The sequence below is a fragment of the Panthera leo genome, chromosome A1 (genome assembly GCF_018350215.1).
Source record: "Panthera leo isolate Ple1 chromosome A1, P.leo_Ple1_pat1.1, whole genome shotgun sequence".
NCBI lineage: Eukaryota > Metazoa > Chordata > Mammalia > Carnivora > Felidae > Panthera > Panthera leo.
In genome coordinates, this window is record NC_056679.1 from 133,546,799 (window position 1) to 133,563,711 (window position 16,913).

Consider the following 16,913-nt stretch of genomic DNA (forward strand, 5'->3'; position numbering starts at 1 on the left):
GGCGATTCATGAAACTGTGCTTTTCCTTTGTTGGACCCTAACAACTTCTGCTACATTTAAACAAATCCTGGTTAGATCTACTAAATTTGGTTTCATGACCCACTAATTTGTTGGGACCCGCACTTTAAACGTCACTGCTGTTGAGATTTTGCGGTATGCCAGAATGTGCTCCAGATGTAGGACACAATAGTGAAACCCTGAATTCTCTAAAGTAACCACATTAGGAACAGGCTTGGGAGAGAGGGATTTGGAGAAGGATAAGCAAGGGGGCTGGTGGGTGTTGAGAGTGTCCTCAGCCTGTGATGCCCCTGTGTTTGTCTCTACAGCTTGACCACATACTATCACCTCCGCCCATGCCGTTTCGGAAATGCAGCACCCCGGATGTGACTTCTGGTCCTGCAAAGTCACTGAAGTTTAAAAGACAGCTGAGTGAGGACGGGCGAGAGCTGCGGCGGGGAAGCCTGGGAGGAGCTCTCACAGGTGAGTCCTGAATGACGGACGCGCAAGAGGAGGAATTGCCTTGACACACTGGCGCGTCCTCCCAGGTGGTGTGAAAATTGGCCTGCTTTGGAATGGGCCTGGCCCTCTGCAGACCCTTTGGTGAAATCTGATGCAATCCAGAGAGCAGTAAAATTGAGAATTTTATTGTTTCAAATTTTTATTTAAATTCCACTTAGGTAACAAACAGTGTACTCCTTCCTGGTGTCAGGCATAGAATTCAGGGGTTCATCACTAATTTATACCAGTCCTCATCCTAACAAGCTAAGTGGGTGATGGGTCTTAAGGAGGGCACATGTTCTGAAATTGAGGATTTTACTGAGAAAGTTGACATACAACAGAAGGGACCTGTTAAAGCAGGTGTGTGTACAGATTTTGGCAAATTTATTTACTTTTTTAAATGTTTATGTATTTTGAGAGAGAGAGCAGGGGAGGGGCAGAGAGAGAGAGAGGGAGACCTCTGCAGGTCTCTTCGCTGTCAACACAGAGCACCATGTGGGGCTTGATCTCACCAACTGTGAGATTATGGCCTCAGCCAAAATCAAGACTTGACTGATTAAGCCACCCAGGTGCCCCAATTCGGCAAATTTTATACACCAGCGTAGCTACCACCACAGTCGAGATATAAAACCTTTCCTGTGCCCTGTTTTTGTCTTTCCTGCTCTCCTCCCTCATTTCTTGGCCCCAGGCGACCAGCGATCTGCTTTTCCTCACTGCAGATTCGATTTACCTCGAGAATTTAACATTAATAGAATCAAACGTACATGTTCTTTTGTGTCAGGCTTCTTTTGCTCAGTATGTTTTTAAGATTCATCTGTGTTGGTGCATGCATCAGTAGTGTATATTGAACTTTATTAGGAACTGCCAAACTGTTTCCAAAATTGTACCGTTTTACATTCCCACCAGCGACAGATGAGCAATCTAATTGCTCTGCATTCTTGCCAGCTTGTGGTATTGCCAGGTATTGAGTTGTTTTTTGATTTTAGCCATTTTAATGGATAGATAGTCATATCACATCAGGGATTTATTTTGTATGTTCTTGATGACTTAAGTGGTGTTGAACATCTTTGCATGTGCTTATTGGACGTTCGTTTATCATTTGTGAAATGTCTTCACAGCTTTCATCCTTTTATTTTCCTTCTCACCCATTTTTCAATTATGTTGTTAAATTTAATTTAAAAATTTTTCGAATACAGAGAAAACACAAATCACTTGTATTGACTTGAAACATAGCCAGCCTAAGATAATTTAAAGTGCTTTGAAGTAACTCACCATATAAATTTTTCATATTATTCAACTTTAAATCACTGAAGGTTATTTCTTTTTCTTTCTGAGTGCCTTTTTCTGTGAATATAAATATCTTTGGACAAACTGGTTTTTATTTTATTATTCTTTATATGTTTGTTTTTGAGAGAGAGCATGCACATGTGGAGGAGGGCCAGAGCAAGAGGGAGAGAGAGAATCCCAAGCAGGCTCCACACTGTCAGCACAGAGCCCGATATAGGGCTCAGTCTCACAAACCGTGAGATCATGACCTGTGCTGAAATAAAAAATTGGGCACTTAAGCGACTGAGCCACCCAGGGGCCCAAGAAACGGATTATTAAGTCCCAAAGCAGAGTTTTCTCTGTGTATGACAAGTTTTCTCTGCCAGTTCCTAAATGGTCTGAAAAGTAAGTTGAGTTATTCACATTTTTTGGAGAATCCTGGATTTTGACTTCTGAGAGATAAATTTCTGGTAACAGCAAGGATTCTGTCATAGGCTCAGTAGACTTTAGAACATTTGACCCATTGTGGCATACTGCAGGGTGAAATTGACCTCAGGCCAAGGGGACGAAATTCACCAAAGACTGCTTCACTTCACTAAGTTTAGGCAAATGTTCATACTTGAGTTATACTGATATTCTTTGAACGCTTGTGAGGATATTTTTCTTTGCTTTCCTTTACAGATTGAGACCATTTGCTTTTTTAAGCGGGAGATCCTAAACATTGTTTAGTCCAACCCTTTTTTGTAAGTGGAGAAATTAAATCTTAATGGTTAAAAGACTCATCCCTTTCCTTACTCATTTCACTTAGGAAATTTACTTACTTTGGTTATACTATTTTTGACCAAAAGGAGGGGCAGTAATGATTCTCTCCAATTTTTGCTAGAGGAGTACACTTAAAGCTTTAAAACAATGCAGAGGTATAGCTCTTGATGCAGATAAATGACCTGAGTCATGAAATTTGGCCTACAGCTTAAAAAAAAATCTGAAGTTGATTCCCATTTCATAATCTCAATAACTCTAACAATCCTACTCTTAAAAACTTAGCGTGCTATATATACAGTTTATTTTATTTTATTTTATTTTATTTTATTTTATTTTATTTTATTAACGTTTTTATTTATTTTTGAGACAGAGAGACAGAGCATGAACGGGGGAGGGTCAGAGAGAGGGAGACACAGAATCTGAAACAGGCTCCAGGCTCTGAGCTGTCAGCACAGAGCCCGACGCGGGGCTCAAACTCACAAACCGTGAGATCATAACCTGAGCCAAAGTTGGCCACTTAACCGACTGAGCCACCCAGGCGCCCCTGTTTTATTTTTTTATATACACCTTTACATTTTTATATATACTTCTATATGATTAAATTTCAGGTTATGTAATTTTCAAAAATGTTTATTAGCCTGAGAGAGAGAGAGAGAGAGAGAGAGAGAGCGCTTAAAGGAATCTCATGAATGTCAGTTTTTAAAAACAGTTTCTTGTAAGTTTGATTAGAATATGAAGAAAACATTCTAATTGGTCCTCTAAATAGCTTAGCTAAGGATTTAATGAAAGAATTTATGCCAAGCCCTTAGCCCCGCCATGGGTGGCTATGAATATTATGTGCAGCATGGATTGAATTTGGGTGTTTGCACTTGGTGGGGAACTTGGGCTTCTGAACATCAGCTTGGACCTTTATCCATTGAGTTTCTATCTGTCTCAGGCACTGTGCCAGTATTGGGTTGCAGTAGAAAGAAAACATCATTTCTGATCTTGAAGAAAGAGTTTCTACTAGCATTAGGCACCTGTGAATTATCACATGTGATCTTACCTTGGGATATACTTGTTGCTAAACTTAATTAAGTCAAAGTGACTGTTTTTGCCATCAGAAATCTGTACCTGATATATTTTGTAACACCAAGACCAGCCATCTTCATATTGCTTAGCTTTGTTTTAATCTAAAAGACTCTTTTCTTTGGCAATTGTTTACTGCTTTTTTTAAAACAAAGATTCTGTGAAGGCTTATAGCTTAAAATTTTTGCCACTCAGTTATCCTTGATAAGTTTCATTGAACTCTGCTTTTTGAGGGGAAGATCTATGATGTTTTCATCTAGTTGTCACTAATAATAATGAGAGCTAACCTTGAGAGCTTGCTATGTAGCATGCATTGTTTTTAGGGAATTATATTTATTGCCTTAATTTTTTCTTAAACATCTTTATCCCCCTATGAGGGGCAGTCTTATCCCCATGTTACAGATGAAAGAACTGAGGAACAAATAGTTTGACTGAATTGCACAAGATCATGGTGTTCACAAACAGCAGAGCCAAGATTTGAGCCTGAGTGTTGTGGCTCCGAAGTCCATTCTTGTAAATACCGCACTGTTCGTAATGCAGTAGGTACCCGTAGGTTTCTAGTAAACTCCAGCAGGGTTAATTGGAGTGAATGCTAGGGGGGAAAATCTTTGCTCATTTGGAATCCAGGGCTGACTCAATCTATAGGGATCCTGGTCCCTTAATTGCAAAAGTAAATTAAAACTATACAATTAATAATTAAACAATTAAACATTTGTTAACCCAGCCATTCTGTGTCTCCCATTTCATCACAAGGAAATAGTTGTGAATGGGTGCAGAGAAATAACAATAGTGATATTTAGATCAGCATCATTTATTAGAATTAAAATTGCTTATCATCTAACTACCTGGCAAAAGATATTGGCTAAATGTATTACAGTATACACATAAAATGGAAAGTAATTGTAAACATTAAATATCGTGTAGTAAAAGAATATGTTGTAGAATTGACATAGTCTCCCAATATGTTTTTAATATGAAATCCCATTGTTCAGTGGTCTCATGGCCTTGATTGCTTCCTAGGTCTTGCTATAAATGTAAGGAAATAATTGTATATATAACAAGGGGGAGGAAGACAGTTCCTGGGATGATTGTTGACTGGGTTCCCTTTAAAAATGGGCACATGAAGGATGTTATGGCGTTCTTTTACACCCTGCAGTTCTATCCATGAGACATGTTTTGCCACTGAGATTTCCTGAGGCATTAAGTGGTTTATCAGTTGGTGACAATATTGTATAACTACAAACTTTCATTGGCAGACAAGTATTTCTTATTTACGTGGTTGCAGGTCAGCTGGGTTTTGGATCATTTTGTCTGGGCTCTGCTAGGATTGGGTCTAGGATGCTATTTGAGTCCAGATTTGCACAATGTGTCTGTCTTCTTTCTTGGACCAGCAGCTAGGCAAGGCATCATATTCTGGTAAAAGACAGGAGCATGAGAGTGCATATCCACCAGCTCAGGTATGCTTCAAGCCTCTGGGGACATCATGTCTTCTAATTTTGTATTGGCCAAAGCAAGTCACATGGTCAAGCCCAGAGTTAAGGGGTAGAAACATGTTCTATCCACATGGTATCTAGGCCAAGATGCAGATATATAACACTAATGCAGGGTAGCAAAGAAATGGGACCAATAATTCCATTTGTCATAATTAGCCTCTCTCTCTCTCTTTATTTTTCTTTTGCCTTTACCTATTTTTTAATTATTACAGTGATATCTGTTTAATGTAGACAAATGTAGACAAACTATCAGTACTTTTTCTTTTTCCAAGGCTAGCTTTTAAACAACAAACACAGAGTTAACAGTATTCAACTCTGCCTGATTTTTTTTTTTTTTTAATTTTATTTTGGAGGCTAAAGCTATCTTCTCTCTTTATGGCCTGCAACTTGCTAAGTAGGCAACCAGAAGCATCATGTAAACACTGAGCTTTGGGAACCCCCTGATGAGTAAGAGGAGTGTTATTCTAATCATTATACAGACCCTTAAGTCTAGGCATAAGTATGTGGTAATGTACCTGACAGTTCACAGCAAGGGAGCTGCACAATGAAGGACAGAACCTCAGGATCTTGAGCCCTGGCTTCTTGATATGCGAAGCAGTGTCCTCAATCCAGGTCCTGAATTTCACAACTATGATACATATTGGAGCCCTAATGGTCAGAAAAGGCAGGATTCTTTTCCTTATGAGGAAAGTTGTGTTTTTCAAAACTTACTGGCTTGTTTGGAGTGTAAAACAAAGGAATCTATATATGTTTGCAAGTTGCATCTAATAATAATAAACCAACTTTGTAGATAGTATAAACTAGAATTTGTAACAGCATCGTGGTGTTCTATCTTGGGGAAAATATTGAGACATTTTTCTTTCTTGGACTATGGAAATCAGTTTGGAATAACATCTGAAAAATTTTTTAAAAGCATTTCAGAGTGAATTTTACTTCAAGATGGAAAAGAAAAACAAACAACCCTATCCTAAAAAAAGCTTTTTTTTTTCTTTTCTTTAAAATTAACCTGGTGGCCATTGTGTTTTAGTGCTGTGTAGAGGTTAATGGGTTTTCCATCCTAGAGCCCTCCTTAGCTTACTGGGTGAGACCAAGAATTCAGATTAAAGTAAATTTACATAAAATAAGACCTCATTTTTTATGGGTAGCCTTGGTATTTAGCAAATATTGCTCCTAAAAGTTCTCCTTGATGCCCTAGATTTTTTATGTTCATAATTTCATCCAAAGAATGCCTATACAATGACGATGTGTGTTAGAATGCCATAACAAGCAAACCAAAACCTATCAGTGACTTATCACAATGCTTATTTATTTCCTACTCATGTACATGTTTTTGGTTAGCAGGCAGCTGTCTTCCTCATGCTGAGTCAGGGACCCACGCTCCTTCTATCTTCTGGTTTTGTTCTTCCCTATGGCCTTAATATACTTTGCTTCTGGATGATAGAAGTAAGAAAAAAAAAGGAGAAAGCTTTCCGTCTTCTTAAAAGTCCCAGCCTAGAAGAGACACATCTTCTTGTCCATTCACATTCTTTCTGTCAAGATTATGTCACATGGTCACAGCCAAATGCCAGCCTAGTGCTGCTCTTGGGAGAAGGTGAGGGGACTAGCATGGTCCTTCTGGGCCGTTGCCTATTTGTACAGCTACACAAGAGTCAATGGCAACATGGCGCTTACTGAGTTGGGGAAGCCTGAGAGAGAAATAGGTCTTACTAAATAAATAGAATGTGGTAATTTCCCTTCGCTAACTGTGTATGTCAGGACTGTGGGATCGCAAAAAGGGAGAGTTGTATTTTGAGAAGGAAAGAATTGGCTCCATGTCAGGAAGATGGCTCTAAATGGTTATGGGAATCTGAAGTATGGTCACTGATAACCTTGGGGACAGTAGTGAAGTGGGACGAAAAGCTAGAATGGAGTGGATTAAGAGCAAAAGGTAGTTAAGGAATGAGAGGTAGCTAGCTAGTGGGTAGACAGAGTGTAGATAGCTCTCTTGAAAAGTGCTGCTGTGTAAGGGAGTAGACACATTGTGGGAGCTGGAAAAGTTTAAGGGGTCAAAAGGAGACCTTTTAGCATGGGGTCCATGTGAGCATGTTTGTCAGGTGTTGAGAATGGCAGTGAAGAAAGCCAAAGTAAAGGGCTTCTGCAGGAACCTGGCAAGGTATCCAGAGTACATGTAAGAAGGTGGGCTTTTTTATGGGAGAAGGGGCACTTCCTTTCTTGTCATCAGAGGAAGGAGGCGAGAAAGGATGCAAAAGTGGATCTGTGCCATGGAATACTATTCAGCAGTAAAAAGGAATGAACTATTGATGGGGATGGCGGCCTGGGTGAGTCTCCAGAGAATTAGACTGCATTAAAAACAAAAAAAAGCTTGCTGTATAATTCCATTTGTGTATACAATTCTCAAAGTGACACGCTTGTAGGAATGGAGAACTGGTGAGCAGTTGCCGGGGCTTTAGGAGGGGGAGATGGGAGGGGAGTAAGTGTGGCTCTAAATCGATGACATGCGGGATCCTCTGCTGATGGACATGTTCTGTATCTTGACTGTGTCCAAGTCGTTATCCTAATGCTTATTGTACACTATGGTCTTGCGGAGCGTTACCGTTGAGGAAAACCTGGCAAAGTGTACCTGGGTTCTCTCTGTATTATTTCTTAATACTGCATACAAATCTACTTTTATCTCAAGAGAATAAGAAGTTTCATTTTTAAATGTCCGATTTCCATATCACTGCTGTCAATAAATTTGCTTGATAAAAGGTAGGTAGTTTAATAGATTTGTAGCTTCGCTTTTCTCCATGCATGATGAGACCCCTGGGTAGCAGTTGGGAGGGTTATATGGGAGTCGAGTAGAGAGGGAAGTCACATGGCCTTGGAGAACAGGAAAGGAGCTGTAAATGTGGTAGGATTGCTTTGGAGCGTTAACAACCCATTTAAAGTCTGAGGTCATGAACTGCAAGTGAAGGCTATTGACACGTTTGAGGAAAAGGTAAGGCCCCAGTGAAATGTGTGTAGTGGGAACAGTACTTCCACAGAATATGGATAGCAGAGAACCCAGATTGAGGGTCATGTGAAGGTAGTGGTGGGGAGAGTGGGGTTGAGCTGTTTAAGAACGAGTGGAGTTTTGGTGCCTTTGGTGGAATTTCTCAGTGGCGGAGCCAAAGCCCATGGGAGTTTGGAAGGAGGAGTGGTAGTGGGCACTTGGGCATGTGGTTGTATTGGGGACTGAGCACTATGTGGGCTAAGTTGGGTTTACCCAGGCCCTGAAGGATGAGTGCAATGTTAGTATTTTGATATATGGCAAAATTGGAAACTCTTAGAGGGCCAAGACATTTGCAGTTGTTGTAAATGGTGCTCTTTTGTGGTACTTTCCATCTGGGTTCTTGGCTCTTGGACAACAGAGAAAAAAAAATCCCGGATCCACTGAAAATTCACACTCAGGGTCGTACTGGTTTAAAAACATCCTATTTTGATTTGTTTTGTGATTTGCCAATACTTTAAAAATTGCCAGACTGGGGGCTCCTGGCTGGTTGGTTAAGCATCTGACTCTTGATTTGGGCTCAGGTCATGATCTCATGGTTCATGTGTTCCAACCTACATCACGCTCCATGCTAAATGAATAAATGAACCAATGAATCATTGAGTCGATGAATCAATGAGTCAATGAGTCAGTGAGTCAGTGAATCTCTCTCTCTTTCTTTCTCTCTCTCTATCTATCTCTGGGCTGAAGGCATGTAACTGGGAATAGGAATTTTTTTTTTTTACATTAGTTGAGTGTTCTCTTAGAACTTATAAAATTGTATAGTTCATCAACAGTTGCTAAGGAAGTTGGAGGATGTCTACGCATTTTTCTGAGTCACCAAGCAGTCAAGAGGCAAATCCATTAGTACCTTCTTCCTGGTGAGAGTGCCTGCTTTTAAATAGTCTTTGAAATCATTGCTGTCTTCACTGCCCCTATGTCATTCTGTGTCTTGATGTTTTGTTGGTATCTAGGTGTTCTAATTACAAGATGACTCTTGTGGTGTATTTTTGTTGTGCAATCTCTCCTTGCCAGAGTAGGCATAGCTCCAGAGACTTGAACTTAATGGGGCATGCAGCCACTTCCTTTGGCAGGTGCTGCCTCCCAGTGTCTGTCAGGAAGCCTTCTGCTGTGGCTCATCTCTCGTGCCGGTGGCCCACCAGTGTGTCATTGCTTCACCTGACAGAGTGATCACAAGGTGGTTCCCGGACCCTGGTGCCCTGCTGCCTCAAACTGACGTGTGGCCACCTTGTTCTGAGCCAGGCTGCAGAGACCTCTTTGAAAGTCAAATACATATCTCTTTCAGGCCTCTTGGACCAAGGAGGCCTTCTCAAGAGGTGAGGATGTCAGGCATGCTGGGAGAATTAATTAAGGGATGAGTCTAAATGAGGACTTGAAGAATCAAATGTGTTTTTCTTATACTGGAAATCAGATGAGAGACTAGGCTGTTTGCTTTGAAGTAGTGTGATTTCTTATACCGGAAATCAGATGAGAGACTAGGCTGTTTGCTCTCAGAGAGTGCTGGGAGCCATGCTAGGTCAGCAAATCTGGCTTTTCAGAAAGCCACTTGGCAATTTTATACCAGATAGAAGGACTTCAAAATTAGTTCTGAGTGTTAATTAAGATGTTGATAGGAGACTCAGTTTCCCTTAAGCCTTTTGAGGTGCCTTCTGCAGACCAAAAAGTCGCTTGGGTCTTAAATCGCTGTTGGTCTAGAATTTCAAGGTCACTAGGGTAGGAAAATCAGTTGAATACTTACATAGAACTGAACCATTCTGACTTCCAAAATTGAGTTGGCCTTCTTGACCTTCAGCTGGGTGTGGTGGATGTGGCAAATCAAATGTGGTAAGGTCAGTTTTTGCTGGTATTATTTCATTTTATTTACTTTTTAAAAATCTTTTATATGTTTATTTATGTTAAGAGAGACAGAGCGAGTGGGGGAGGGGTAGAGAGAGAGAGGGAGACAGAGAATCCCAAGCAGGCTCCGCACTACCAAGCACAGAGCTGGATGTGGGTCTTGAACCCACAAAACCGTGAGGTCTTGACATGATCCGAACGAAGAGTCACACGCTTAACAGACCGAGCCACCCAGGAGCCCCAAGTGCTGGAATTATTTTAAAATAATTTGTATTTGTCTAGGCTTCTGGGTGACTCATTTAGTTAAGTGTCTGACTCTTGACTCTTCATTTCAGCTCAGGCCATGATCTCATGTTCCATGGGTTCAAGCCCCACATTGGGCTCTGCACTGAGAGTGAGCAGCCTATTTGGGATTCTCTGTCTCTCCCCTGCCTCTGCCCCTCCCCAACTCGTGCTCTCTGTCTCTCTCTCTCAGAATACATAGATACACCAAAATAAAAAGTTGTATGTGTCTAAACATGTAAGGAAGCTCTCTGTATCAATGAGACTAATGAAGAAACTTAACAGAAACAAACCAAAGATGCATGAATGTTCACATGAACAAAGCACTAGGCTTCCTCATTCACCCTTTTGGTCTCTCTCTTGCTCCCTTAATGTCTTGCCCATATTTTTTGTGTTCTAATGTGGTTCTATAAATAACAGACTTGGGTTATTCCTGAGAGAAGAATGAATTTATTGAATCCATGTATCAAAAATTCAAGTTGTGTGTTCTTTTTTTTAAAAGTCTAGTTATTTATTTTTGAGAGAGCACAAGCAGGGGAGGGGCAGAGAGGGACGGAGAGAGACAGAGAGTGAGAGAGAGAATCTCAAGCAGGCTCCATGCTGTCAGCACAGAGCCTGATGAGGGGCTCGAATCCCTGAACTGTGAGATCATGACCTGAGCCAACACCAAGAATTAGACTGTCACCCGACTGAGCCACCCAGGTGCCTGAAAAATTCAAGTTGCTTGTTCTTAAAACTTACTTTAGAAGAGAAAGTTGATTTCACTTGGAGTTGTATGGTTTGGTTTGGCATTTTTTTCAAGGGGTTGACTTTTTGAAGGGGGATTATCATGTTCTTTTTTGTTTTCTCTCTGCTGATTTTATATTTTTGTACATTCCTGAAAATTTGTTTTGCCCTGATAGGGTGGACTGAGGCCAAGTGTGGCTGGACATGGTTTTCCCATCCTTTATGCCTTGTGTACTTTCAGGTTCTGAAAGGCGTGCAGATTCTAAGCTTATCTTCTCAGCCCCATGTATGTGTCATCTATAAAAGATGGATTGGTTTTAGCTCCTTGTGACACTTTTTGGTATATGTGAGGATGCCACAAAAGTTGAATTGACGGTATTGTAGTTAAGAGCATGAAATATAAATTTAAATAAGAGAAAATCAGTATGGCCCATTAAATCCCACAGACAGCACTCTTAGTGGGGGGGTGGAGGGGGCGCCCGGGTGGCTCAGTCAGTTAAGCGTCCAACTTCAGTTGATTAAGTGTCCGACTTCAGCTCAGGTCATGATCTTGTTGTCCATGAGTTTGAGCCCCACGTTGGGCCCTGTGCTGACAGCTCAGAGCCTGGAGCCTGCTTCAGATTTTGTGCCTCCCTCTCTCTCTCTGCCCCTCCCCTGCTCACACTCTGTCTGTCTGCCTGTCTGTCTGTCTGTCTGCCTCTCTCTCTCAAAAAATAATAAAAAATAATAATAATTAGTAGGGAGGGGGAGATAAGATTGGGGAATGCAAGGGAGATGGTGGGTGCTGCCATTTCATGCCACCCTGGAGCCACATGTATGCAGTTGGATATGGGCGACTGGCTCTTCTGGTGACGTTGTCTTAATGTGTGCAGTGAAACGTACCACATCTGCTCAGAAGTGCACGTGAGGTGCTAAGTGCTCATGGGCCGGAATCCTCTGGACAACACATGCGTGGTAGTGGGGTGCGATGCAGTAGCGTTTGGGGGAGGCATGGATCAGAATGGGATACGTGGAGTAGACTGAATGGGGTTTCAAGATGGAAAGCAAGTGACTTGCCTGGGTGACTTGGTAGCTTATGCCCTGCTCTTATGGGAACCATGAAATGGGGCTCAGAGGCCCAGATGCTGATGACAAGCATACCTTTAAGTAAAGCGTGGCTCAGTTTCTGATGCCTAATTTCATCCTGTGTAAAATGAACAGGTTGGATCAGACAGCCTCCAAATCCCTTCAAACTTGAGTAGTAAATAATTTTAGTTACCAAGATGAGATGGGGGGGGGGGGGAGTCTTTGCAGAGACCGGTTTCCCTTCATTTTCTCCCTTCACACGTAAATATTTTGTCTACTGTTGAGCTCGGAAACCCACTGTCTCCCCTGGAGGAGCATTCCAGTGATGTCCTGTCACCGGCCTCTGAAACTGAGTACCCCAGGCCATCTATCTCTTGTTTAAAGCTCATTTTCAGTGGCGAATCAAAGATCAAGAATGTAGACCTGTTTTTTACTTCCTGGGTGGAAACCGAAAATGAAGCTGACTGTATGTCAACTCCATAGTAAGAGTATAAGGAAAGGAATGCAAATGCCACCAACCGGGAAGTTTAAAGATTTATAAAAATTAGTGTTCCTGATATATTAATGACTCTGGTGGTGGTAGCCTGCATTTGTCATTGTCATGTTCCATTGTCATTCAAGTACTTAATCAACGCCTATTGTCAGGGCTACATTTATTTTCTTGTGTCTGCCTCGCCAGATCATTTCTCTGTTCTTTGACAGTACTGTGTCAGGTGCCCTGCATCACACCAGGGCCAGAAGGGAGATCTTGAGGGTAAGCCCCGTCCTTGATTTTAACCCATTGCTGACTGGCTCACTGCTGGGAGTGAGACTTTTGAAAAGTACAGTATTATTTAAATGTCTGTTTCCCTCTTTCTGAATAAGACCAAGGTGGAATCATTCCTACCCTACATGATTAATCCTGTACCAAATTAGGCTTGAAGGATTTTGCATAAGGTAGCAGAGTTACCATGTTCCAAGTCCCTGTGAGAGAGAGGCATGTATGTATGTTAAGTAACATACATGGACGTTTGGTAAGTGTTTGTACATATGCATGCACGCATGGCTCTGTGCCCTTGATTTTTATTTAGTGTCTCATAATTTCGGACACGCCTGTAGTTTTGCCTTACATCACTCTAGAGGACAGGAACAGTTAGGTATGTCAGTGCCCCCCTTTTTTTTTTTTAACCTCAAACAAATTTCACTGGGCTCAGAACAAGGAAAAAGGGGTTAAACTAGTCTGATAAATTTGAATTCTTTCTTGAGCTAAGTACTGAGAGCTGGGTCACCCACTCTGTTTGCCTTGGTTGCCAGGAATCTCAGAGCAAAAACGTTTTGTTGCTCTATTTTTGCTCCATTGCACTAGATTGTGGCTGCAGTGGTACATATAAATAATTTTTAAAAATAGGGGGGAAATAATACATGCACAAACTCATAGCACTGAGATGCCTACTTATGTGTAAAAAAAAAAAAAAAGGGAAGTGAAACTCACGATCCTTAACTACATTCAGATTCCATTCCAAACACCTTCATATCACTTGCTGATTCTTCAACAGCCCTACTTTAACTCTCTCCTTCCATCGTATATTACTTTCTTCTTACAGGATGGATCACTCTAAATTTTCTATTATTTGTGTACCTATCATCCCTTTTACTAGTTTATAAATTCCTTGACATTTTCCTTGTTTCTTCTAAGCAGAGTTTCCTGCATTGCACATATTAAGTGCTCAGTAAATAGGATGGCCAGACAAAATGCATGACACCATTAATAATATCACATAGACAGCTAATCCTATTTTTAGTATATGTATGCCCATTCTGAAATTTGGGCACTAAATTCACTAAATCCAGTACAGATTTATTTGTACTGGAATGGATTTAGGGGTCTTATATTTTTATTTGCAAAATCCGTCAATAAATACTGGAATGGTTTTGTGTCTAGGCATCCTCAGACATACTGTCTTTTAGGTACATGCATGGTATGAAAGGCAGGAGGTTAGAGCCCTTACACATGGATGTCAGTACAATATCCTTTTCTAATGTTTTCTTTGATCCTCTGGCTGCTTAGTCACCTCAGAGACAGGATTATCTCTGTGGACAACCCCAAGCAGATCTGGTATGTGATGTCTTCTGATGTATGTAAGTCTGGATGCAAATGCCCCACTGCCATTCTTTGAACAGTTATGGTCCTCTCTGTGGATTCAAATAATGGGAGGTTAAATGCATTTAATGGAACTATTAGAAGAAAATGACCAGACACTCAATTTTTTTTGCCTTTTTATATTTTTATTTATTTAATTTTTAAAATATAATTTATTGTCAAATTGGCTTGCATACAACACCCAGTGCTCATCCCAACAAGTGGCCTCCTCAATGCCCATCACCCATTTTCCCTCTTCCTCCCGCCCACCTCGCTGTCCACCTTCAGTTTGTTCTCTGTATTTAAGAGTCTCTTATGGTTTGCTTCCCCTCCCTCTCTGATTGTATCTATTTTTCCCCCTTCCTTCCCCCGTGGTCTTCTGTTAAGTTTCTCACGATCCACATTTGAGTGAAAACATATGATATCTGTCTTTCTCTGACTGACTTATTTCATTCAGCATAAAAGCTTCCAGTTCCATCCATGTTGCTGCAAATGGCAGGATTTCATTCATTCTTACTGCCAAGTAGTATTCCATTGTATATATAAACCACATCTTCTTCATCCATTTGTCAGTCGATGGACATTTAGGCTCTTTCCATAACTTGACTATTGTTGAAAGCGCTGTTATAAACATTGGGGTACTTGTGCCCCTATGCATCAGCACTCCTGTATCCCTTTGGTAAATTCCTAGTAGTGCTATTACTGGGTCATAGGGTAGTTCTATTTTTGATTTTTTGAGGAACCTCCACACTGTTTTCCAGAGTGACTGCACTAGTTTGCATTCCTGCCAACAGTGCAAGAGGGTTCCCGTTTCTCCACATCCTTGCCAGCATCTATAGTCTCCTGATTTGTTCATTTTAGCCACTCTGACTGGCGTGAGGTGGTATCTCAGTGCGGCTTTGATTTGTATTTCCCTGATGAGGAGTGACGTTGAGCATCTTTTCATGCAGACTCAATCCTGAGAGATGGCTGTTTAGAGGGTGACTGGGACAACCGAATGGCTACCTTCCCCCACCTCAGCACCAAGCACACTGATTTCCCCCATAATCACGGCTGAATTCTCTAAAAAGGAATGCCAACTAGTCTAGTGATACCATTATTTTAAAACATGAAGACTTGACCCTGGAGCTCAAGGCTACTTGATGTCATCTAAGCTTTCAGAAGAACTCAGTGAGTAAATAATAGACCAGAAATGAAAGGGCTGAATTCCAACCCTATACCTCTCATTAATTTCTAAGCAGTGCTGAGACAATCATGATGCTAATCTGGGCTTTAATTTTTCTCTTGTTAAAAACAATGGCACTATTTTGTTACGTTTTGGAAATCACTTAGTGATTTCTTAGGACTTAATTCAGGGCATAGGGTTGGTTGCAGCTTAGATAATACAGGTTCTTAGATTCTGTTGCTTTTGAACCAGGTAGGATGGACATTAATTTTGCTACTAACAGAGGAAGGAGAGCAGGCTACAGAGTTCCTGATGGAAGTCTGTCTCTCCGGGAGTGGGGACTTTAACAAAGTGCCATTTGAAATCATGGGGAGATCTATGATATGGTATTTTTGGAAGAAATCTTTCATAGTTGTGTTCTAGACTTTTTGCTTATTCATTAATTAGTATGAACAAACTGGAGACAAAATACTCGATTCTTCAGAAAGCGTACATGGACATTGCTTTTGGGGAGGAAGAATTTGAAATCTATTTGGAGTAAAAGTCAGCTTGGAACTAGAAATTGTTCCAAATAAATATATGTGGAAATACATTGTTATGAGAATTCAATTGTGTATAGAAGTTTCCTTGGGTAAACAGAACTTGTTAAGAAATTTGTACTTGTCTGGAAATTTCTGCTTGGATTGTGATAATGGAGTTTGTTTTATCCCCTTCTGGCTGCCTTTGTTCTTTTTGTTTCTCTTGTAAAGTTCCTGATGGCTAGCTCCTCCTTGCTCTCTGTCATAAGTATTTATATGTAGGGCCATTGTCAGAAATGTTTAGCATCCAGGGCTGCTAGTGACATTTGAGTGTGTCAACAAAAGCATCTTAGTGTCCAAAAGAATGTTATTGAATAGGATTCATAATTTCTTCACAAAGCAAGATGCTAAGTACAAATTGTTATCTAGTGTTTTGAGGCTAATCAGCCTACCTTGAAAATAACCAGTATTTTGTGGAGGTGTTGGACTTTTTTGGAGATGCATTTTAGAAGTGAAAGTCAAACCCAAGAAGAGTGACATTTAAGGTTGCTGCGTCTTTGCCATTATTGTTACAAAGCAAACAACGGGACTGAGTTTCAATATATATTTTTTAAAGTTTTTTTATTTTGAGAGAGAGAGAGTGTGAGTGCATGCATGTTGGCAGAAGAGGAGCAGAGAGAGAGGGACAGAGAGAATCCCAAGCAGGCTTTACACTGTTAGTTCAGAGTCCAACGTGGGACTCCACCTCATGAACCATGAGATCATGACCTGAACTGGAATCCGGAGTCAGATGTTGAAGTGACTGAGCCACCTAGGCACCCCTGAATGTGAATATTTTTCTAGGCAGTGTGCAACCGAACAGTAATGGGAAAATAGGAACCCTGGTTGAAATATAAATGAGAGACAAAATAGAGAGTTAGTATGCACAGATATAAGCATATAATCATGTACAAGTTCAGTAAGTTCTGTGTACTGGATGTGATGTTTGGCTGAAAACACAGATGAAGTCTAGTCCCAACTGACAGAGTTTACAGTGGAGAAGAGCAGGCTATGTATAGCAATAAATGAGACTCTCTACACATGCATC

General features: G+C 40.8%; 1 protein-coding gene across 2 annotated transcripts in view; it reads left to right on the plus strand.

Annotated features, from left to right (window-relative positions):
- Nucleotides 1–16,913, plus strand: part of MAST4 (microtubule associated serine/threonine kinase family member 4) — a 563,401-nt gene that overhangs the window by 144,753 nt on the left and 401,735 nt on the right. For both annotated transcript variants that reach the window (XM_042940435.1, XM_042940432.1), the window contains exon 2: nt 327–480. In XM_042940435.1, the coding sequence (XP_042796369.1) occupies nt 327–480 (154 nt within the window). The remainder of the gene's footprint in view (nt 1–326; nt 481–16,913) is intronic.